A 23,275-nucleotide genomic window follows, 5' to 3' on the forward strand; every position below is an offset into this window, starting at 1 on the left:
AGTGTGGATTGGAAATCCTCCCCCCCCCCCCCCCCCCCCCGATTTCATAGTATATTAAAATGATTGATCAGTCCTTCAGCAATGTAAATAATAAGAAACAAACTCAGCTCACAGAATTGCTTGGCAGGGCTTGGTGGATATCTTGATGTCTGAATGTGTTGAGATCTGAAGTTTACATCTCTTTCTCAAGACAATAAATAGGAGTGAGGCTATTATAGAAAGCAGGAGCAGAAGAGGAGACTGTATTGCCTTGAACTGCTTCTGCTGCTCCTGTTTAATGTTTTGCAGGCTGTATTTGTTTCACACGCCAGAAACTGTATCCTTCCTCTTAAAAAAAGCAGTGCTTTCACAACCACAAGTGTCCGAATGTAATGAAGTACATGACAGGGCCACTGCTTGGAAGAGCTGAAAAATAATAGAGGAAGTAAGAGAACATGCATAACTCTTACTGCATGAGAAAGGGCCCTGACTTCTGTAATCTGCGTGGACACACAGATTTGTGGTTTTTAGCCTGAAGATTAGAATCGTGTCGCAGCAATTCTGCCAGTTTTTTACTCTGATACAATAGACCTTTCATTTAAACTAATTTAGAAGGAACTAGAATTAATTATGTTTGAATTTGTTGTATCAGTGAGGGATGTCACTGTGCCTGCATGTTGTTTGTCCCCTTGGCAGCTCTGCTGGCGGGGTGGTCCATATGAGCGTTTTGTAACTTTCTCCAAGTAAAATCAGCTTTTGATTAATTCAGATTATTTGTGGTTTTTAAAATTCATTTTTAAACTGTTGAAACTAGCCTCTAGGTAAGGGGCAACACAAGCAGCTGGGAGAGGTAATATTCTTTAAATGAAAGACCTAGGCAGCCTATTGGTAGCCTGTGAAATGGTTTACCCTTTTCTTTCCACTGCAGTTTTTGTTTGCTCTCCTTTTAGCCTGATTAGATTCCATAAAGGCCAACCCAACCCAGAATGTGAGCTTGGTGTAATGACTTAGCGATTTGAGGGCACTGAAGGTTGTCGCCAGACTGAACTCTCCTCCTGTGTCTACTGCTTCCTCTTAAAACCTGGGCATATTTCCACTTATCAGATTGGGCCCTCAGTTTTAATCCATTAGATATATTTCTGGGCTGGATTTGCATTGATAATAAATACAATAAGATCTTTGGGCTTGAGAATAATAGGCAATGGAAGCAGCACGCAAAGGAAAAAGACAATGATCTAATGTTGCCAAGATTATGGGCTCTCGTCTGGAAACCCTTGGGCAGCGCTGTGCAGATCTGAATGTCAGAGGCAAAGGCAGAGAGATGATGCTAGAGATTATGCATCAGGTATTGTGCTATAGCCAATGAGCTTGTCAGATAGCTGAGATGTGTTAAACTTTCCCCCAGGTTTTTTTGAAGGCTGGGCAGGCACCACAAGATGTACTAGCCTTTAAACTGCTTTGGTTTACACTGAAATGGTAACCCGTCTGGTTGCTAATAGTCCTTGCCTGGTAAAAGGGGAGCCTGTAAGAACTACTGTGATGGGAAGAGATCTGCAACTGAAATGTTTTCTTCTGTCTTTCACAGACTGTAGCTCACACAGTTTAAAAGCTAATGTAATACTTTTGTATCATCTTCATATATGCCTGCATAGGAGGAAACTCCTGTAATTTGATGGCCTGTTTCTAGGGCTTCTTTGTGGCAGAGGACCACATTCCAAATTTGTGTAGAAGTCAGAGTTGTCATGGATAGAATATAGCCCATAAACACAGTCTTTCATGTAACATCACACATTTTGTCAAAGTTTCAACAAAATTGCAATGTTTATGCTGAAAACAAATGAAAATAGGATTTTTCTTTATTTTAGAAAAAAAATAATTTGTGGTTTGATAACACAGAGGGTTAGTTTGGTTTGCTCCTAAGAAAGTGGATTATGATATAGAACTTCATTAATTATATTTGGATTGTTTTGGGGTGGTGGTGAAATAAGAGGTGAAGTACCTGCTGTATTACTGAACATTACCACTTAAACAGCAAGTAAATAAAGGAGCCATGAGGGAAAGGTGTTTAAACTTAGTGAACAGTGTGTAATTTTAATTTCTTTTGATATATTTATACTCAAGTTCTACAATCTCTCCAATCATGTGCTATTGTCATGGCACTCTTATGATTCCTTGCCGTGTTTTGGTGTAGAAACTGAGAACTGGTAGTCTGATGAGAGGATAACAAGTTGCTTCTGTGTACACTTTTGATGCTCAGTTATTGAGGTCCTGGAGGTCTAAGTGATGTGACTCAAGCTATGATACCCTAGCAAATTAACACTGATAGGACCCAGCTTTGGAGGTAATGGCCTTAGGCGGTAGCTATTGAACCTAAAAAAAAAAAAAAAAATTCGTCTCCCCAGTAGTTTTAAGAGTTGCAGACACACTGTCATTCAGACAGAGGATGGTGTGCCAAGTCACTCTCGTCGATGTAGCTGGTTACTAAACTAGTTCATCCTATGGAGAAGTGCTCATGTCCTACTAATATTTGCAAACAAGATTGATTATATTGTACGTTGTTGCTAGTTTATTAGATATGGCAGTAACAACAAGCCAGCTGCCCCTTGAGAGTTTGTTCTCGCACTTTAAGCATAACTAAAAATATAGAAAGAAAGTTCTTGGAAGCTTTACAGGGTTTTTTTTTGTTTGGTTTTTCTGTTTGTTTGCTTTTCCCCTAGGTCCTAATGAAGGAATTAATTTCTCCTCTGCTTTTTCTTGACAGCTAGGCTCTGGTCCTTTAGAGCCATTCTGTGAAAGCTTCTAAGACTTGATAACTGACATCATCATACGTGTCTAACTGGTTGCCAGTCTTTGCTCATATCACAAACATGAAGTTGAGTCCATTCTAGATGCTCAGATATCTGTTTGGCAGCCTTCAGCCCGTGGCATTTGAGTGTCTCATGATCATTGTCGTGAGCGTTTTCCAACTGGAGATCCAAAGCACAGACCAAAAGAGGTGACTTATGTAATAGTATGGAGGAACTCTGACACAACATGGGCAACTTGATCTTGAAATCTCCTTAGGGCACGCACACGTGAGCAAGGTGCCAAAACCTGCCAAAACATAGCCTTGCAGCATGTTAGTGATCAAAGGGCATGCTCTTACCTTGCAGAAAGTGTAAGGTAATTTCTCCCCAATGAGAGAGGCTGAAACACAAGCTCACAGAGCTTATTTGTGTGCCTGTAGCCTCAGCCTTTGCCCCGTACTCTTATCGTTGAGCTGTCTCACAGCAATACTGAGAGGCACTTGGATGTTTAGGTCATCATGAAAGCTTATTTGTGCAGAAGAGCTCATTCAAGTCCAATACAGGACTATTAATCCATCATTTTGTTATTTGTGGATGTTACATGCTCTTAGCATTATGGAAGGAAAAAAAGCCAACTCTAATTAATCCAGTGTCCCATTATGCTTTTCTTGGTACTGGCAGAAAGCGTGTTTCTGGGAATAAGTCTTCAAATTACAAAGACATTAATGATAAAACAATACCTGTGGCTAATTTTGAATAAAGGCTTGATATTCTGAGCCTGCTCCAGCTGTCAGCAACACATTCCAGCCTTTTAAGCTGCTGAAATACTGAATATATGATGCCACTGGTGAGGTGAATATAGGTTAAACAGGTAGAAGCAGACAGTATCTGCAAGCAAAAATCTGATGTTTCAGGTAATGTTTTCATTCCAGAAGTAGTATAAATGCATATGACTCAATATGCAACTTCCCTGTGTGTGGTATCTGTTATAGGAAGCTTTTAAAGCATGTTCCAAACTCACAGTGATGGTAGTGCAGGTAAATTCCCCCCCCCCCCCCCAAAAAAAAAAAAATTTTTGGTCATTCTGAAATCCAAATTTCTTGGCATTTTAAAGGATATCAGTAATTTGATTTTAGGCAAGTTTAAAGCTTTTGTTTGGCCTAAGTAAATAATCTCATTTTCTTTCTTACATTTTAATTTGAAAGCAAAGGGGATAGATTCACAAGGGAATTCAGCTGTCGCTTACAAACAGTACAGATGAAGACTTACCTTGTACCTGTCTTCATTATATGGCATTTGAGATGCCGGAAACCTGCATTCACAACCCATTCTGGTTCATTCAGAGTTTGGAATCAAAGTTTTACATTTTTTGTTGCAAGAAGCGTGCCTTTGTCACTGGGCTTTAGAGTTTTGGAGATGGCTCTTTCCCTCTCTTGTGTTTAATATTATTTGTTTTATATTCATTGAACCAGAGAGGACAAGAAAGACTTTATAGCCCATGACTTCAATATTTCATATCATTAATTTGGTCCAAACTATGGATCATTTTTTGGTCATCCTTGCCAATAGTTTTGCTTGTCTGGAACCATGTACTAAACCATGTAAATCTGTGTAGAAAAGCAGAACAAAACACGCCCCCCCCCCCCCCCCCCCCCCAACAAACAAAAAAACCCCTGTTGCTTGGTAAATAACCAACATGTGAAAGTTTACACACCTCTACTCACAGTATTGTAGTATCTTGAACAAATTCTTGCATGTATTTTACAGATGAGTTAACAGACCCTGGGAGAGTTAGCCTGATGGGCCTATGGCCATATGGAAAATCTGCAGGAGGTCCAGGGAGGGAGGTCAGGGTTCCAGCCTCCCACTCATGTGCCTTGAGCATGAGGTGGTTATTGCTAACGCTTCACCTTGCCTGACCATCAGTCTCAAAGTAAACAAGCTTTGACACCTAGATATCATAGTGAACACTGATTTTTCTGTCAAGAATGAACATAATCTATCTGAAAATCAGAAAAGTGAAAGCAACTGTTCTGACCATAAAAAAAAAAAAAAACAACCCCCCAAAAAACCCCGGGGGTGGGTGGGGAGGGAAGTCTTGCCCAAAACATGTCAGTGTGGTTTTGGTGTTTTTTTCTTTTTGGTTTGTTTTGCGTCTTTTTTGGTTTTTTTTGTGTGTCGTCCCCCCCCCGGGACAGAGACATGAGGGCAGCAATTAGAGCACTAAAGTCATAGCCCAACAGAATGTCCCTGGAGGCCCTACCTGCTGCTCAGGTGGTTGGTGCGTGGCCCTCTTCTGGAGGACCTTAGCAGGGCCATCAAAGTGGTGGGATGTTTCTGGGACATAGGGAGAAGCCGAGATTTGGGTTGTGCTTTAACAGCTACCTCCTGAACCCATCTTGCATCCTCAAAGGAGACTGCATGCTAACTAGCTGCCTGGGGGTCTCCGCTGTTGAGCAGCCAGTTTGCATGCCAATATCAGTCTGTACTATGGTCCACATCAGGCATTGGTTCTTCAAGCGCTTGTCTTGTGTCCAAATGCTTTGTTTTCACTACCTTTTGTGACAGCATCTATTTGCAAGACTTAGACAAACAGGTGCTTTAGCAAAAGTCCTGCCTGGGCCATGTGGAGGGTTTCTGGGTGTAGGGCTCTGATGAACCCTGATTAGGAGTTATTTCTCCAGAATCTTGGCTGCTTAGAGAAAAAAGAAAAACTGAACATGGAAGGAACAGAAGGAAAACAAAACCCTGCTGTGTAGGAGAGGAGGGCAGTCGTGCTGCGTGGTGGGTGTGCAATGCCAGAGTAGGCAGCTGAGCTGCCTGGCTGCTCTGTTAATAGTATCACCTGCGCCCTTAAGAAACCTCAGAGTTTTTTAGGCTGTTTTTGTTGTGTTGTCCCTTTCACCGCATCTCCTTTCCTACCCCTCGAGTCCTTCAGCAGAAGGAAATGAAGGTGTTGGTGAAAGGCAGTGGTGGTGGCGGCTGGTCTTGCCTCTACCCGGAGCAGTCGGATGTGCCGGGGACAATTCTCCATCCCTGCTTTTCTTCTTGAAGCCTCATCAAGTAGATGGAGTGTTTGAGAATCACCACGCCGATCGAGAGGGTGTGTAGTGCAGCGTATGGGTTGAAGAGTCCTCTCCAAAGTTACCCTCTGCAGAAAGAACTTATCCCTATGACCCCAATTTGTTAAGCAGCTCGGTGGCCCCGGAGTCACTTCATAGTTTCACTTTAGAGCTCTTCTGATGGTCAGTGAAACCTTCATGTCCTCCTGCTTTTCACCTTTCCAGGAGTATGGATTGTGTCTTACTGTGTGTTTGTAAAGCTGCTCATTCAATGAAAATACAAGTGCGCTGAAAATACAGGTTCTATTGAATCTGTATTATTGAGAGTAATAACCAGTGGTATTCAGTGAAATACTGTGCATCTTTAGTGACTGCATTGTTTAGCATTGAGGACAAAGCTTCTGGGGAAAAACAGGCTGGCAAAAAGTGCAGGCAAAGTTTTGCAGCACTTTCATTTTAAAGTCATAGTGCCTCTCCAGCCCTTTATCCGTTGCCATAGGTCACTTAAGGCTACACTGGACAAATCACAGGAAAAACACACTGTCAACTGATCTCTCAATTCATTATTATCCTAGATCTTTACTGTTGTGTGTTGAGGAGGCTTACCCGGGGCAGGACCTTGGGCTATTGAGCAAACCCAAATTGATCAAGTATTGCCTGTTCCAAACAGCTTGTAGCTCAGTTTAAGGGCCCCAGGACTTTGCAAGGAGGAAGAACTGCTCTGGCAAGTTGTTGGCAAATTGCTTGCGCCTGTGGAATGATCTGCTAATATATAGACAGGCACTGGCAACAAAAGAGTTTGAAGAGCGGGTTTCAAAAAACCCAAACCACCCCACAAAAGTTTTGCAATTGTTTATTTTGAAAAAAATCTTACTTGAAAGTCTTAATTGTATAATACAGCAGAAGAATTAAAATAGTATAATACAAATGTTGCATAAAAGAACTACATAGGAGGTATGAATTAACAAACACCACAGAAGAAGAAGAAAAAAAATCTAATGGAGGGGGAGAAATGAAAAAACAGGTGACCAGCATTTCAGGGCCAACAGTTGTCCCAACCTTCAAATCTTAACTTGTGGGTAAATGAGGATCTGGTGGTACCTGCCAGTGGGAACCTCAACATGGACGTGCATTCAGAGCCAGAGGAACACTACTTCAGAGCAGAGCCTATCTCCTATTATGTTACTGTTAGTGTCAGGCTGTATTGGTGCAAACAAAAGAGGATGTATTTAATTTGGCACCTTGCTTCTCATCAGACTAGATTTCATTGTTTAATCTTTACAGTCTGTGGTAAGCTAAAGGGCTGTGCTCTTCTTGTTGCTGTTTTTCTTTTTCTGTGCTGAGTTTTGGCTGCATAGATGGAAATTTCATGCCTTTTACTACCTCTCCCTGTCATCCTTTCCTTAGAGTCTTCCTCCTTTGACATCTGCTGTGGGCCTAACATATGGTACATTTATAAGTCCCTAACTTCTAGTTTACAAAAAAGTCTACTGAAGGCTACTGGCTTTATTACATCCGCATTAGCATTCTCAGTGTAGTTTTCATGACTACCCTTTAGTTTAGGAACAGTTTTAGCTTGCAGTATATTCTGTGTGTTTGTACTTAATGTACAGCAGGTAGCTCAATTAAATTTTTATTATATGTACCTATATATTATGATATATTATAAAAATACAAAATATAAAAACATTATATAGATATATTTGGGAAGCATTTCTTTTACTTTCCAGATACAGTCAGGGTCATATTTCAACATATTCTCTGCATAAGGTCTTGGGAGTGCGTTAACAGTGGCAACTGATAGTCTCACATGCAACACAGTAGGGTTTTAAAAAGCAAAGTTACAGAACTGAGAGTCATGAAATTAACTGTTTTGTAGCAGGTACCCAGAGAAGGAAGCAGAGGTAGTCCTCAAATCAGCCAGGCCATGGGAGGCAAAAGGAGGAGGAGGGAACATTCCCTTTCTGGGAGGATCCCCCCTTCTCAGAACTATGGAGCAAGAGAAGCAGAGATGTGGCTTGCATCTCCCAGGAAGTGGCAGCCATACAGATTAAATCCTTCAGTTTTGCTTTTATGCGAAGCGGGTGCAAATCTTGCCAAACCTGGGCCAGGAGCTGCCTGTAATAGGACAGGGGAGCATGTTTCAGGACAGCTTACATGGTAAGGTCATGGGCCCGTGTCAGTTTGGTGTATGCTAAGTTTCTTTGCAGACAAGATTTAGTTTCAGATAGAAGGAGAAAATCAAGGTTAGCTGGGATCAGGAATGCTAATACTTTCTTTGGTTAGGGAAAGCAGCTTCATTTTGTCTGCCTCTAATAAATCCTGTGTTTTACTGACCACTTTTAAATAGTTGGAAAACGTGTAGGCACACTTAGGTTTCTGTAGATTATAGCTGACCAGCAAATAACTCCTACCATGTTCACGCAGGTGTGAGAAGTGCTGGGGGCTGCCTTCTGAAGGCTTTAGTCTGTCCTTGAGCTCAGAGAGGTCCTCTGCAGGAGTTAGTCCAGATCACTGAAAGCGGCTTTTCTACAGTCAGTCTATTTGGAATAGGAACTTATTTGACATGACGGTTTTTATTTTTAAAAACAGCTTTCAGCAGACTATCACGTTGATAGTAGCCAATAATGACCACCTGCTTCTCCTCTTCATTCACAGGGACCCTTGTGGGAAACAGCTATGATTTTGTAAACTCCTGGGCTTTGCACAGTGAAAACAAGCGGTGCAAGAGAGTGCAGACTCCGAGCAACACCTGCAACATTTCATCTGATATTGTAGAGAAGGTTGGTGCCACAAGATACCATTCTGGTTTCTGTCCTCCGCTACCTGAAGGCAGCTTGCCTGCCCTTTGGCAGAAGAACACAAACGCTTCCTTGAATCTATGTCTGTACCTAACGTGGTCCTCCCTCAGCAAACGGATTAGGATGCGAAGTACAGGAGATAGCCATTTTGGGTTTCTGAGGTGCACCATGGTTTGAGATAGCTATACTGGGTGCTGATCTCTGGAACGAGGTGTGCAGCTCCTCGTCCAGCCTGGCAGGAGTTAACCACGGGGCTGGTGGTAGCCCATACGTAGGTCCCTGCTGTGGTGCAGCAGGGTCAGGTGCAGGCAGAAGGTGGAAGGGACACGTCCACAGCACATGCCTGTGCTGTCTGTGGGTACTCCCAGCCTCTCTGTAAGCCAGTGTGGGGCTGACGCAGGATGCAGCTGCGTGCTTGTGGTTTCTGACCTGATAACTTTGTGCTCTCCCTGCAGACTCTGGCTGGTGCTAGCAGGGGGATTTCTGCACTGGGCTGCCTGGTGTGGGCACCGCAACCACAAATAGTATTTGTGAATATGTTGCAGTTCATCTATTTTGGAGTCACTGGAGCAGGAAGATGCTTCAGCCAGGCTATTTTTGACTGAGGAGATGTTCTCTGTAGGTGTTGCAAAGGCTCTGTGCCACCAGGCTATCTCCCTTGCCAGGAGGAGGTTCCTTCAGCTATGCACATAGAGAGTAGCTCTGGTTTGTTGAAGAAACACAGAACTGCTTGTCTCAGCCAACTCTGTGACCCCTTTTGCTGCATCAACCTTTTTGTTCTCCTCATTTATAAGTATAAACATGGTCCTTGTTTCCCTTAGACACAGGCAGATGGTCACCAGCTCAGGGAGGAAAGTAGCTTTGAATATATACTGACTGCATGTGGTATTACAGGTTATGACTGTCCTGGTAAATTGATCCTTCATCCATTGAGGGTTTGCATCTGATCTCATGTCCCCTGTTGTAAATCAGAATGATGTGGTGGGTGCCAGGTTTAGATTTATACTAGAGTAACTGAGGCCAAAATTTAGCCGTCAGTTTTTTGCTATGCAAGTCCTGTAGACCAATACTTCTTAAACTAGGCTCTAATTTCTCAAGATTAGTAGCACTTCCTGGAACATACCTGACCTACAGCTACTTCGAGTGCTGGTTTCCTGGTCACCTGGAAAAACCTAAATAGAACTCAGACAAGCTTGCAAAGTTCCGAATGTTTATATTTCCACTAAGCTTTTGGATGGGGATGCTTGTATTAAACATGTTCTGAAATTCAGTGAAGTATGCTCATGCCCCTTAGCACTGTAGCTTCAGCCTCACAGCCTGCAAACTTGGCTGAGGAAATAAAGCAGTGATTTCAGTTTGGAAATCTCCAGCCTATGTTTCTTGCTTAAGCTGAGCCAGTGTGCGTGGGGTGTTTCTTTTGGGGTTGGGATGGATTAACACCTCACTTGAGTAATGGTGCACGGTGCCAAGGGCGTGACCAAAGCATGAAGGGTTTCAACCTGACCAAGATGTCTTCTGAGGGACAGGACTGCATTTTAAATCCAGTTACAGCTCTAGAACAGGGCTAGTTTTGCGACTGGTTGTGGCCACTGGAATTTTACCTGTTCAGGCAAGTTTAATGTTTAGAAAATGTCAACATTGCAACTGAGGCCAGGGAGTGGCATGCAGGGCGAAATACTGTCTGATGGGTAGACTGAAACTGATGTGAGTTTTATATGGATCATATTAAATATTGATGGTTTCTTGGATCAAGTTTGCTCTCTCACAAACTGGATGAAATTATCTTCTCTCTCGTTTAAGTTCATGAGCTCAAAGCATTTAACATTGGCTTAATTTATTCACTGTGCAAGAATAAACACAGCAGTATTAATAGAAGTCCAGCCAAACGAGTGCCTGCTGAAGAATGCAGGGCTCTTTAATAGTGCGCTTTGTTTGCTTGCTTCAGCTTCAGGAATGTAAATCTCCTCAGTCTCCTAGCCTCCCTCCCAGCCAGGCGGTCAGCTGCTAGGTGAGGAAAACAACAGCTTTGGTTCAGTGCGATCCTCCTGCCCCTGTCCCCCTGCTCGGAGTAGATCTGTGGTTTTCTTTGCCCTCTCTGGCCACCCCCCTGCCCCAGCATCCTTGGAGAGATAGCTTCTGACTTCTTTGCAAGATGCAGTGAAGCTAGAAAGCCCTGTTGGTCTTTTATCCTCAAATCACAGAAAACATGGGCAATTTCATGTTCTTTAGTAAGGAAGAGCTCTTGTCTTGATTAACGGCTCTGTGTATCAGCTGAAGTTCTTGACCCAACTCATACTCTTACCCTACTGTTGCTCTGGGCCTCTCCCTGCCCTTTGTCTCCAAAAATATACACACTTAAGTGTGTTTGACTACTGCTCTGCCTGCAGATACAGTTTCTTCTCCGATAGATGTATTCACCTCCTAGGGCTGGAAGCGGCTCGGCATCTGCACAATGGAGCTGCCTGTTGGCTACCTTGTCGTGTGATCTGGAGAGCATGCCAAACTGGGTAGTATTGGAGGGAGGGAGCTACTGCCTCACTGCCATGCCCTGCCTTCTCTGGCTGCTGTTTAAATAGTTACCAAAAAGAAAGAGCTTCTCTGCGTTGTCTGATCAGTTTTTCAGCACTTGGAATGCGATGAATTAGGGTACATGTTCAAGGAAGTACTGCAATCTAATAGCCTCTCAGGTGACTAACAGCATAGGTAACATGGATCTTGAAGCATAAAATGGAGTGATGTGGATAACTGTCATAATGAGGCAGCCTGGAAAATAAAAATATATATGTTTTAAAGCATTATGACTGATTTATGCCTTCTTAGGCATTACCTTTATTTTCTAGATTTCACACCTCTAATAGAAATGGTGGGTGGAGGCCACAGTTCACTGTATTCTTTCTTTTTTTTCTTATTAGGAAACTATACCTCTAACATGTTAGATGTGAAAATGACTGAAATTAGAATTCAACTAATTTCTGCTTTTCTTGTAGTTCAGCTTTTGCTGCGATTGGTAAGAAATTGTCCCACTCATATCCCATGGAGTACTTCCATATGCACTATAAAGAAATAGCATTTATCCCCAGATCTGAAAGCAAGTGGGAGAGGCTTTCAACTTCTGGACTATAATTTGTGATGGTAGAGGTCACAAGCAGGTCCAGCAAAGACATGGACATACTATAATACACTGTAGGGGTGAAACTGAAGCCCACTGTATCTAAAAATCTCATTTTTTTTCTGCTCCTGAAATATACAATTAGCTGAATCAGCATTCAAGTGAAGTGACTTCTGTCAGTTGTTGTTATGTTTGCTCAAATGTACAGCCAGCATTTGGCATACTAAACATACTGGCTTTAGATGCTTTTTACTTGGAAAGATGGGAGGCTAAATCATTCTCCCTTTGAGTGAACCAAAAGATGATGTATCCTGAAAAACTATATCCAATTATGGCACCAGAACATGCCTTCCTGAATGATCTGGAGAAACACTTCTGTGTATCAATATACCATAGAGTTTAAATTCAAGGGAACGAGAAGGTGTCTCTGCTTTCTTCTGTTACTTTCTAGGTTATGTCTCTTTAATGGCAAATGTTAAGCAATAGACAAATACAGTTCATGCTGCAGCAGAAGGCAATGCCCCAGAAATTGGAGGAATGTACAAAATTCCACCTACAGCTCTGTGTGGTGGGACCGGGGCAGAAGGAAGGTCAGCAAGTTTGCAGTTGCTGAGGGTTGTCAGTGCCAGGACACCGCCAACCCATTTAAAGAAACACTTAAAATAGAACTCATGTACAAGTCAAGCGTGAAGTTTCAAGACCTTCACCTGTATTTTGGGTACTGCAGTCAGTTCTGCTAGTTTTAATCTTACAGCCACCTGTACTCTAAGCACAGTTTCAGCCTAAGGCTTCACTCCCTAGTCTGTTGGTTGAAGGTGTTTCTTTCCTTGTGTCAAGACACTTCCAGGACTGTTGCTCCATGAGCAGGAACGCTACAGCAGTGGATGAGGCTGCCAATATCTGGTGCTCACCACATATGTGCATTGTTCCCTAAACTAAAGAACAAGGACCTCTCTTAGTTCAACCTGACCACTGAATTTTAAAGAAGAAAGGAGGGAAGATACAAATAACTTGCAGAATGGTTTAAGTTAGAAGGGACCATTGGAAGCTATCCAGTCCAACCCCCTGGTTGTAACAGGGCCATCCTAGGTCAGGTTGCTCAGGTCCTTGTCTGCTCACATTTCAAGTATCTGCAAGGGTGGTGGTTCCACAGCCTCTCTGAACGCTTGTTCCAGTCTTTGACCACCCTCATGGTGAAATTTTTTTTTTCGGCTTTGTTATCTATTTGGATTTACCCATATTTTAACTTATGTCTGTTGATTCATCACAATAGTTGAGCTATGTCTAAAAGACAGGAAAATTTCAGCTATAATTTCTTGCGTGAAGTCACTGGAAAGTCCGAAGCAATTTGGATGGCAAGAAAACCTCTATGCAGAGAAAATGAATTGTTTGTTGCTTTCTAACATATATCACTTGGTTTCTTGATAATCAGCTAGAGCTCAGTTGTTAAGTATGTTGTTATTGAACAAGACTGAAGAACGCTATAGGAAAAAAAAAAGGGGGTTTAATTTTATGGGTTTTTTTGGTGTGTAATCTCCTTTATTTTTACAGTCACTTTTGCATCTAAGATTTACTGGTATGTAATAAACACGGTCATAAAAGATTGCTTCTACCAGTTTTACTATTTAGTGGAATATACAGAGTCTGAGTTGTATTACCTTTTTAACAAGGTTATTACTTTATTAAGAAAACTTATTAACATAGCCCTTAATTGGGCTTATTGCATATACTGGTTTTCTGTTGCATTTGATAGTATCTGGAGTAAGGCTTTGATCCAGGAGTTGCTGCATTGCTCATCCTCTGAATGGCTCTGAGCTCGCTTTCAGTTATATCAGTTTTATCTTGAAGCGCTGCTTTAATAGCTTTTTTGGCTGCTTCTGTTGTTGTTACTTCCACCCTTAGGGCGCTTTTTCAGCTTTCTCCTTCTTCTGTGTAGTCTTAGAGCAGCACCAACCACCATTATGCAGTTCCCGCTCCCTTCCTTCTCGTCTTTTTTTTCTAGCTGGTTCAGCACGGTGGCTGTTACCTGGGCATCAGAATTATTCCAGGCTGGAGCTGATATTTTTGGAGGACAATCGTGTTCGGTGCTATAATGGTGCTTACTTAGTATTGCTTTAAGTTCCATGAGGCCTTTCTCAGAAAGCTCAAAACCTCTCTGTGTGTGCAGTTGTTCACGGAGCCCTTTGCTAAACTCTGAATGTATTCCCAATGGGCCAGACGTTTCTGGCTGGTTTGTTTTCATAAGCAAGTTCTCTCTTGGTTCAGACATGTACTAGCTTTAGTTGATTACCTGGACAAAAGACCCTTCAGCAAAAAAAAGTTTTTCTACTCAGCAGTTTTCCTATACAGGTATACTATCTGCCATTCAGAGAAGACATCTAGACATCTACTGAACACTATGGGTTTTTTTGCTCCATTTTTCATCTCCCCAAAAATGAAAACAGGACTCCTCCCCCCCCCCTTTTTTTTTTTTTTTTTTTTTTTAAGCACAGTACGTGCTGTCACCTCAGGTACTTGTTAAGGTATCCAGGAGTAATGCACCGTTACTGTGAACTACTCTGAAGAGCATGCCCTCCCCCTCAACCACTGTGTATAATACCTGAAATATATAGCATGGTTACATCTGCTTATATAAAACACTGACAAATAAGTAGAAGAAAGTTATGCTTCAACTGTTTGTGCAACTGTTTTGCATCAGAAAATCATGTTTACAGTTATCAAAACTCAGTGTCATCCTTTCAGAAAGTTGCATTGAGGACCTCAGACTTATTGAACTGTGACATAATGCATACATTAGAGAAAGTCTACGTGGGAGCCTCCCTTGGAGAACTTAGCCATAAACTAAGTTTTCCTTCGGTTTTGTTTCACATACAGCTAAGTTTTGTCTTAGCTTGCCGCTGTCTGAAAGGAGAGGTCTTGGTATCCCCCCCCCATCCCCCCTTACACTAGCTGTCACTGTGCTGATTTAACTGGCGAGAACAGAATAAATTGCTTTTCTTCCTTGGGTTATTTTTCTGCCATTTATCTGAGTTAAATTGACCTGTTATGCATTGGGCAAGCCAGCAGGAGCAATAGGAACATGTGGCCAGAAGTGGAAAACAAATTTGATTCCTCAGATTCCAGTCAGATGTGATCTTTCACTCTGAAACTTACTCTCTTCCCTCATTATCTGAGAGATGGTCTGGTCATTTTTCTTCTAAGTACCTCCATTGTAAGTTCCTCTCCCTTGCTGTGCGTGTCTTCCTGGTATGGCAGACATCATCTGGTTCTTCACTGGGTAAGAAGCAGTTCTTTGCTTCCATCCATTTGCTGACTGACTGACATGTTTCTGTATGAAACATCCCTTATATGACACTATTTTATAATAATCAGTATATTCATGTACCTCTGTGTATATATGGATGTGGTGAATAAATGGACGTATCTCACTACTAGCTTTTGATTATAATGTTGTTTAACTACATGGTGGTGTTAAATAATAACCATGATGTTATTTAATAAGTGGTGAGTGTGTTTGGAAAAGCTGGGTTTTGTCCCTTCTTCCTGAGACTATAGTAACTAATTTTGTCCTTTTTTCGCTCTCTCTTTCTACCTTTGCTCATCACTTGTTGTGCAGGGGGTCATGGAAACCTGCCAGCTGCTAAGAACTTCTTTGACCTTCTCCCGGTGCCACCATCGAGTTGATCCAGAGCCATACATCAATCTCTGTGAAGAAGACATCTGTGCCTGTACCAAGGACATGGACTGTCACTGCTCAGTGTTCCTTGATTACGCAAGAAGCTGCGCTCACGAAGGAGTGATTTTGGATGGGTGGCCTGAAGAGAGCTCATGCAGTAAGCTGATAGGATTATTTCTCGGCTGCTTATCCCAAATAAGATCATGCCTCTCTTGCAGATTTATGTACTGCAGCTAAAAGCAACTGGTGCTTCTTTAGGATGTTGATTCAGGTTGATTCAGGCATGGCACATTAAAATATGAAGAGCCTGTTGCTTCCATTTGTCTGAAGTGCCTTTGCTTGCTCCCCCTTTCAGCTCTCCATCACCCACCTTTTTATAGAAATTGTTATCCCTAAGGCAGGATTGTATGAACCATATATGAAGAAGATCCTGAGCTGTTACAGGTCCCACCATGGTATACAAAGTCAGTGAAGACTTATTTCATACACAAAGGTATAAACTAGGATGTTTAGGAGCTATTTCACATATGGTTCAGATGTGTAACGTTATCCAGCCTGTACTTGTAAGTCAGCATCCTCCTGGAAGGCTCTCCTTAACATTTTTTCGTAAAGGCAATTGTTTCATCCTTTATTTTTTTTGAACCAATTACACTGAAATTGAGATGTTGCCTTTTTTAAGCCAAATTTTGTCAAGGTTAGATATCCTGATTGCATCTCGAAATGCTGCCTTTATTAGCCCAATTTTGCTGAGGTCAGAGGTCCTGATTGCATCTCTGCTAAGATTTTGCAACAAGGAAGTGCATAGATTGACTGGGATGGATTGCATTTATAGAGGAAAGGTCATGTTTGGACCCAGGCTTGATATACACATATACCTCCACTGGAGAACCCCGGTTAAATACATAAGCACACAAATGAATAATAATAATAATAAAAATTAATCCTCTAATATAATGTTCTCAATGATTTTTCTCATGTTTTTATGTTATAGAGAAAGCACAACTTTCTCAGCATGTTTATGTAAATTGATTTCATGGGGTAACTGACTGATTTTTACTGACAACATTTTCTTCTCCGGTAAAGATACTCTGCTATTGGCCACCACTAAAGAAAACTGTGCCTTCAGATAATGGTTAAGGCAGGAAGATACAACCACTTGTTCAAGGGATTGTACACTAGAGGAGAGTCTTACTTCTAGCAGTAATTTGTTACCTTTCCATTAGGACGTAAAAGGAACCTGATGAAAACTTGTCTCCTTGCTGAGGGTGCAAGCCAGAGAACCCATTTTTGCTAGGGCTGTCTAAGTCTAACTAAAGCCATCAGTGAAATTAATCCCTCTCTGTTCCCAGGAGTTTTAGAGCTTGTTTCTAAGCCTTGGCTTCACAAATCATGTTTTTTCTTAGTCAGGAAAAAGAGAGGTGGCCTGCTGCCACATCAGGAGCTTAATTTTCCATCACCCTTCATCTGTGCTATGATGCTTTCTCAGGAGATGATGATGGTGGTTGCGTTGGAGGCATGAAATGCTCTGCTGCATTAGAAGGGCTCTAGTGCTGGGCATACTGTACTAGTGTGAGCTGGTGCCCAAGCCCTGGAGCCTCAGAGGGCAAGACTGCTCCTTCGTTACCCTCCCACCTCCTTCAATAGAGTATTTACTGGGAAAGAGCAGGCTTTCTTCCCACTCCATGCCCACGTAGTATGCATCAGTGCATCAGAATGAAGGAATGGCTATAGTGTGTGCTTGCATAATGGCCTAGCCTAGATAATGACAGCAGTGAAGATACCGCACCATCGGTGTTATCCTGTGCTGGCAGTTCTCTGGAAGGAGGAGGATGGGATTTCAGAGTCTTAACTGTTTCCTAGTTCTCTCTGCAAACACAGAACATATAATTTCACAAATGAGTGGAATAACTACTTAGCTTAAAAGTACAGAACATGCTTGTCTATCCAAATTACTTGGATATTATTGCAAAACTTCTCCCCACGTTTGATTGTTCTTAGTGTGCTTGGTTTTAGTTATTAAGACTCAATTCATTAGAAAAGAAATTGGCTTTAACCTCTAAGTATTTACTACAAAACCTGACAGGTGATGATATTGCAGCAAACTGAAAAATCAAGTGTTTTGTAAATGTTCTGCTTCTTAAAACGCAATCATTGATTGGAGAGGATATGACCTTTTTGGTGTCTCTGTGGTTCAGCCTTTGATAATTAAGGGACTTACTTATTTAAGAGTTATTGAGGAATTTGCATTTCTAATTTCTTTGAATTGTTTCAGGGCCAAGATGTCCAGTTGGCATGGAATATAAGGAATGTGTATCCCCTTGTGCCAAAACCTGCCAGAGCCTGAATATCAATGAAGTGTGTCATGGACAATGTGTTGATGGCTGCAGCTGCCCTGGTAATTTATTTAGTGGGTTATTTACAGAGAAACATTTGGCAGTGATGCTACCTATTTTAGTAGAAGAAGGAAAGCTGTGTCTTCCCTTAAATTTTCCTGAAATCCGAAACACTTCTCTTTTTTCTGGGACCATGGCCTAGAATAAACCAGTTTCTATAATGCCTGTATGCTCACTCCATGAAAGGGCCATTTTTCAGACCCAACTAAAAAGTAAATGTTTCTGTGAAAATCAGCACCATCTAATACTCTAGGATTGCCTTTCTGGGTGAATGACCGCTTACCATTGACATACCTGGATTCCTTCTGAATTGCTTTTGGTTAGAAATGTCCAGTTAGTGGAAGAAAGAACAGAGGATATACTGAAGGAGTTTCTTACAGAAAAACAGTTTGTGTAGAGCTTGCACTATAATTCCAAAGATCTGCATGATTTTAGATAAATGATTTCACTTATTGAATCATTCATACAGCAGATTTGATTGGCTTAAAGGGGGCAGCCCAACCATCACAGTCTTCCTCCTCTGTCTATTGTACTTAAGACAACTGCAGGAGGAGAGTTTTATTCCTGGCTGCAAAGCTCTATGTGCTCCCATTTCTAGTTGGTTTTTGTTGGTGTGTTTTTGTTGTTGTTGTTTTGTTTGTTTGGTTTTAACAGGCCTACCTCTGTATTTCACCCTTCAAATATGGATGTTGTGCAAATGTACAGAGGTTTTTGTCCCCCTGTATGAGATACCAAGCATGACCAAAGTTTACTGAGAATGTAATTTTGTTTCCAAAACAAGGCAGTGATGACAACGTCAACCTTGTTTGAGGAGTCGTCATTGCATTCAGAGCTTAGTAGTTTCCTATTTGGCTGCTGGTCTCTTGCTTACTGGAGGTTTAAATCTGTCATTCTGTGGCAGGACCTGGAAGGGTGCACATGGAAGGTGACAGGTGATGTAACTAGACACAGGAGCTTTTTTTGTTGTGAAGGATCTAGTTATTCTATTTGTGCAGTCCTGGGGGTGTTGGGAAAAGCTGAAGGAGATGAATCCACTGGCTGCACAAGGACTCTCGCTATATTCTTCCTTTGGTAGCTGCACTGATTGGTTCAGCGCAGGAAAGGTCTAAGGGGAGAGGAACTGAAGAGGAGAGAAACAGCAGCTCCACAGAGGGTACTGCATGAGGAACAAGTAGATGGGTAGAAAAATCTGTATGGAAAGAAATAACAATCAGCAGTTGAAAATTTTACTGTTATTTGGTGCACAGTCAACAGGGAAGAACTTTGATCTGAGTTTCATAGAGAACCAGGAGGATCTGGCAGATGAATAGAGAAATTTGGGTATTAGGATGACGATTATACCTTTGCTTAGCTTCCCTCCAGTGCTCCAAGAGTAACAAGGATCTGTTCAACAAATGTGTCTTTTATTTTCCTTACATGCACCACACAGTTACTTTAATTGCTGTAAATGGAATTACTATTGCCAGGAAAAAAGGCAGACGTTCTGTTTTGTTGTGGTCTCTGGAGAGCCACACCACTCTTAAATACTCAGATCTTGTTTTGAATATCTCTCACTGGAAGGATTTTCTCAACAGCAAAGACCTTTCCGGGCAGCTCTATGGGAAGAATGGGAGAAAGGGGACTTACCTGTGTCTCACTGTCAGTGGTGACTGCTGCTGCCAGGCAAAAGGGCCAAAATCTCTGCAGGTGATTGGAAGGAGTCCCTCAAAGAGGAGGGAGACAGGTTTTCAGCAAACAAAATGTTTTGTTACAGCAGCTCTTTTAAAAATGGAAGAATGTCAACTATCTCTCAACAGGGGGGTCCAAGTGAAAGAAACTTGTCCCTTCTTCTATTGCTAGTTTATAGTGCCATCTCGGACAAGTCTTGTATCTCTTCAGTGCTTCTGTTTATATTTGTAAGATAAAATACTAGAGAGAGGGAGAGAGAGAGAGAATAGGTAATTATAGTTGTGTAATATGGAAACCTCAGCAGTTGGATCCAAGTTGGGAGGTTGGCCCTTTCACTTTTTGCTTCTGCAGAAGTTGAGAAGAGAAACCACAGCTCCACATGGTAACGATTCTTTCTCTCTAACGTTCCTGTCTGCTAGACTTTTATGGTGTCCAGCTTTGTTTCTTCATTCCCTACTTCCTCTCCTCTTCTGTCCTTTTATGACAAATACAAAACCTGTTTGGAACCCCTTTACTGCATTCAGTGAAGTGCATGTATTTTTCCAACAGTCAGGTTTCTAAACCAGCTCTGATCAACCTTGTTTGTGCTCCCTCTGTTTGACTCATGTATGTTCCAATATGTGTGTTTTGGACTTGGGGACTCACAAAGCAAAGAGCTCTTCTGGGAGCACCAGAAATGCTCCGTTCAGTACATCTGAGGGAGAGGCAGTGCTGGAAGGAAAGTAGGCACCAGTCCCTGTGAGGCATTTTGGCAAGCCTCGTTCTTTTTTGATTGCTGTCTGTGACTGACTATAGATAATAATATGTAAGAAGTCTTGCCAAAGTATATGAAGAACTACAAAATCTAATTGTATTTATGTTTGTGTCCCTCTGTGTGTGTGTGGCATGTGTATCTGCTGCTACCTGATCTATCCAGAGGGGAAGCTTCTTGATGGTGAACATTGCACTGAAAGCTCCGACTGCTCCTGCATCCACTCTGGAAAACACTATCCTCCTGGCTTCACTATCTCCCAGGACTGCAACTCATGGTAAACTCCATGTTGCTCTAGATAAGTACTGCAAACCACTTAGTGACTGTTTTAGATGATCTTTCTAGAAATCTCTCTCTTTACTTAAAAAAAAAAATTCCTTTCATTGGCAAAGGACCTACTCTTTTATTGGAAATGCCAGCCCCTTCTAAGAAGTGAGCTGTTTGCAAAGACAAAATCAGCTCTGCTTTTAAAGCAATATTTGATCTGATAGAACAATGTGAAGGTCATACTCCTTCAAACAGTAGAGAATACCTGTTTCCTGTGGATAAGACAGACCGGCAGGTTCCCATGTCTGGTTAGTGTCAGAGGTGGTGTCTTTGTTTTGATTTCCTACATTTATTTAACCTCTAAACCCGATTTCTTTCCAAGAGGAGTTAGCTCAGGCATGTCCTTGGAAGTTTTCGCAAAGCTAAGGAATCTTCCCGGCTGCATGGCTCACAATTTTTCTTTCCCTCATGAATGCCAGCCTGAAGGGGAAGGCTAGCTCTCTAAAGAAAGGAAGGGGAATGAGTAATATATTCCTGATCTGATTTTGTATAAGTGTGAAGACAATTGTGGAGGGAGTTCAGACAACTCTGTGCCCAGACATTTCCAATTAGAGTACAGAAGAAGGACTAGGTAAAGGCCACCGTATGCAGAAAAAAGACCGTCTATGCATCATCACTGTTAATCAGAAGTTTTCTGATTTTGAAAACTCTGTTAAACACAGAGCTTTGGTGGGGGAAAAGAGAAGTTCTTCAGTTTTGCAACCATTCCAGCTCATATTACCAGCAGTTGCTGTCGAATGATGGTAAGAAGGGGTGGATATATCGAGGAACAAGGTTATGGGAGATGGAATGGATGTTGGGGACTGGTCTAATTTCCCTGAAACAGGAGCCCATGTTTCAATTACTTGGGAAAAAGTTGCAATGGAAGACTTGAATTCATGTACTGTTGCCTAACTTGTCATGATATGTTTCCTAGCATTTGCCGACGTGGCACCTGGATCTGCAGCAATGGGGAGTGCCCAGGTATGTTGGCTCTACTCTTTTCAGGTTTTGACAAGTAAGCCTTGCCTACATCCCTCCCACTTTCATCCCACTTATTTTTTTTCCACACAAAAAGTGAATCTGTCTTTGTTCTTACTTGCTTGCTCCAGTGCAATCCAGATGGGATCACACTTCCAAGTTCTTCTTGTGAGACAAGCCAGACATTGTACTATATGGTTTGTGTGTAGCAATGAAAAATCCTGTTTGGTGAGAAGAATGGTTCCTCTTTTGATTACTTAGTTTACTAAGATACAAGGTCTGTATGTTAGAAGGATTGGCTTTCAGGTAGAGGAACAGTGCTGGGTTTCTTTGACCAGGTACCATTCCTTATTTGATGGTCTGAATCAGCATACTTTTGTTGACGGGACTTTGAAGTACTGGGAGTAGACTGGATCGCTCTTAATACCCCATGGGTTTGGGCCCTAATGGTCATGTTACAGGTGAAGGAGCTACAGTCCCAGGGAGAAGGTGGCCGCCCTGCCTTCTATGGGTGATGGCAGACTGGAGAGTTAGCTCTGCAGGTGTTCTTGCTCCCCTTCCTTCTATTCTACCTCCCAAACCCACCAGTACTGGTGGCTGCTGTCCCAGTTTTTCGCCTACATGGGGAACGTGAATTTTCATGCTGTGCACTAGCCAGCAAAGTGCTGCCTTCCTTATTTCATCCTGCTAGTTCTGTGGCCCATCCCCTGCCTCAGTTCCTGTGCTATGTTCAGCCACGGAAAGGCCTGCTTGACCTGAAACAGCATTTGACTCTGTGTGTGTTATGCGTAGAAGTCTGTAGGGAGACAGCACGGCTCTTTATCTTGTTTCTTCTCCTTGTTTTAGGGAACTAAGAGCAGAAGGGATGAGAAGGGAACTGGGGTTATGGCAGGACAGGAAAAGAGACAGCAGGATTTTTGGGTTTGGTGGTTTTGGTTTGGTTTGGCTTTTTGAGATGAGACTCTGCAGTCCTCACAAATTAGGAGAATTACATCAGTCTTAAAATGGCAATCAAAATCTGTCTTTATTTTAACATTAGGCTTGCCTGACCCATCAGTGCTCCATTTCTTCCTGCTTTAGACTGAAAGAGCACTTGCCCCAAAGTGTCAGCAGTAAAAAAAAAAAAAAAAAAAAAAAAAGGGGGGGGGGGGGTATGAAAACATTCAAAATAGAAATTACATTTTTAGTATGCTATGCCGAGCAGGACTGTGAGAAGCCCTGTGCTTGAGGTGTTCACTAGAGATCTCTCCAAGTGCAGGAAATCTCACTGTCTAAAATGCAAAATCAAGGACACAGTCCCAGCTGATTGGTTATGTCTTTTAGCTAATGGGCAGCAACATAACATGTTGACAAACAAGAAATAGGTCTTTTTATAACTTCAGTTTTTACCTAGGTTATAGCTCTTAATGTCCTTGCTTTCTGGGCTACTATGAATACTATGTGGACCAAATTTTTGTCCTCAACTCCAGCCATATTTTCTTTAGAGTGATTATAGAAACGAAGATAAGCCTGGTATTGAGGCTTACAAACAGATGTTGATATACAGCTTTGTGCAAGAGGGAATATAGCATTGCTGAATTTTTCTGAGTTGGGAAGCTGTGACAAATGAACAGAAGTCAAGGAGAAAGCCAGCTTATTTTTGTACCTTCTGCCAGTATATCCAAATAACTTTTTATAGAATTATAGAATTGTTTAGGTTGGAAAAGAGCTTTAAGATCATCAAGTCCAACTGTTAACCTAGCACTGCCAAGTCCACCACTAAA

The 23,275-nt window shown here is 41.9% G+C and overlaps 1 protein-coding gene across 1 annotated transcript in view; it reads left to right on the forward strand.

Moving 5' to 3' along the window:
• VWF (von Willebrand factor) overlaps positions 1 to 23,275 on the forward strand; it is a 144,874-nt gene that overhangs the window by 5,417 nt on the left and 116,182 nt on the right. Inside the window, exons 6-10 of the mRNA XM_010575325.1 lie at positions 8,486 to 8,610; positions 15,354 to 15,570; positions 17,686 to 17,808; positions 20,391 to 20,502; positions 21,469 to 21,515. Coding sequence (XP_010573627.1) covers positions 8,486 to 8,610; positions 15,354 to 15,570; positions 17,686 to 17,808; positions 20,391 to 20,502; positions 21,469 to 21,515 — 624 coding nt within the window. The remainder of the gene's footprint in view (positions 1 to 8,485; positions 8,611 to 15,353; positions 15,571 to 17,685; positions 17,809 to 20,390; positions 20,503 to 21,468; positions 21,516 to 23,275) is intronic.

This window comes from Haliaeetus leucocephalus, unplaced genomic scaffold (genome assembly GCF_000737465.1).
Source record: "Haliaeetus leucocephalus isolate CR32 unplaced genomic scaffold, Haliaeetus_leucocephalus-4.0 Scaffold473, whole genome shotgun sequence".
In the NCBI taxonomy this organism is placed as follows: domain Eukaryota; kingdom Metazoa; phylum Chordata; class Aves; order Accipitriformes; family Accipitridae; genus Haliaeetus; species Haliaeetus leucocephalus.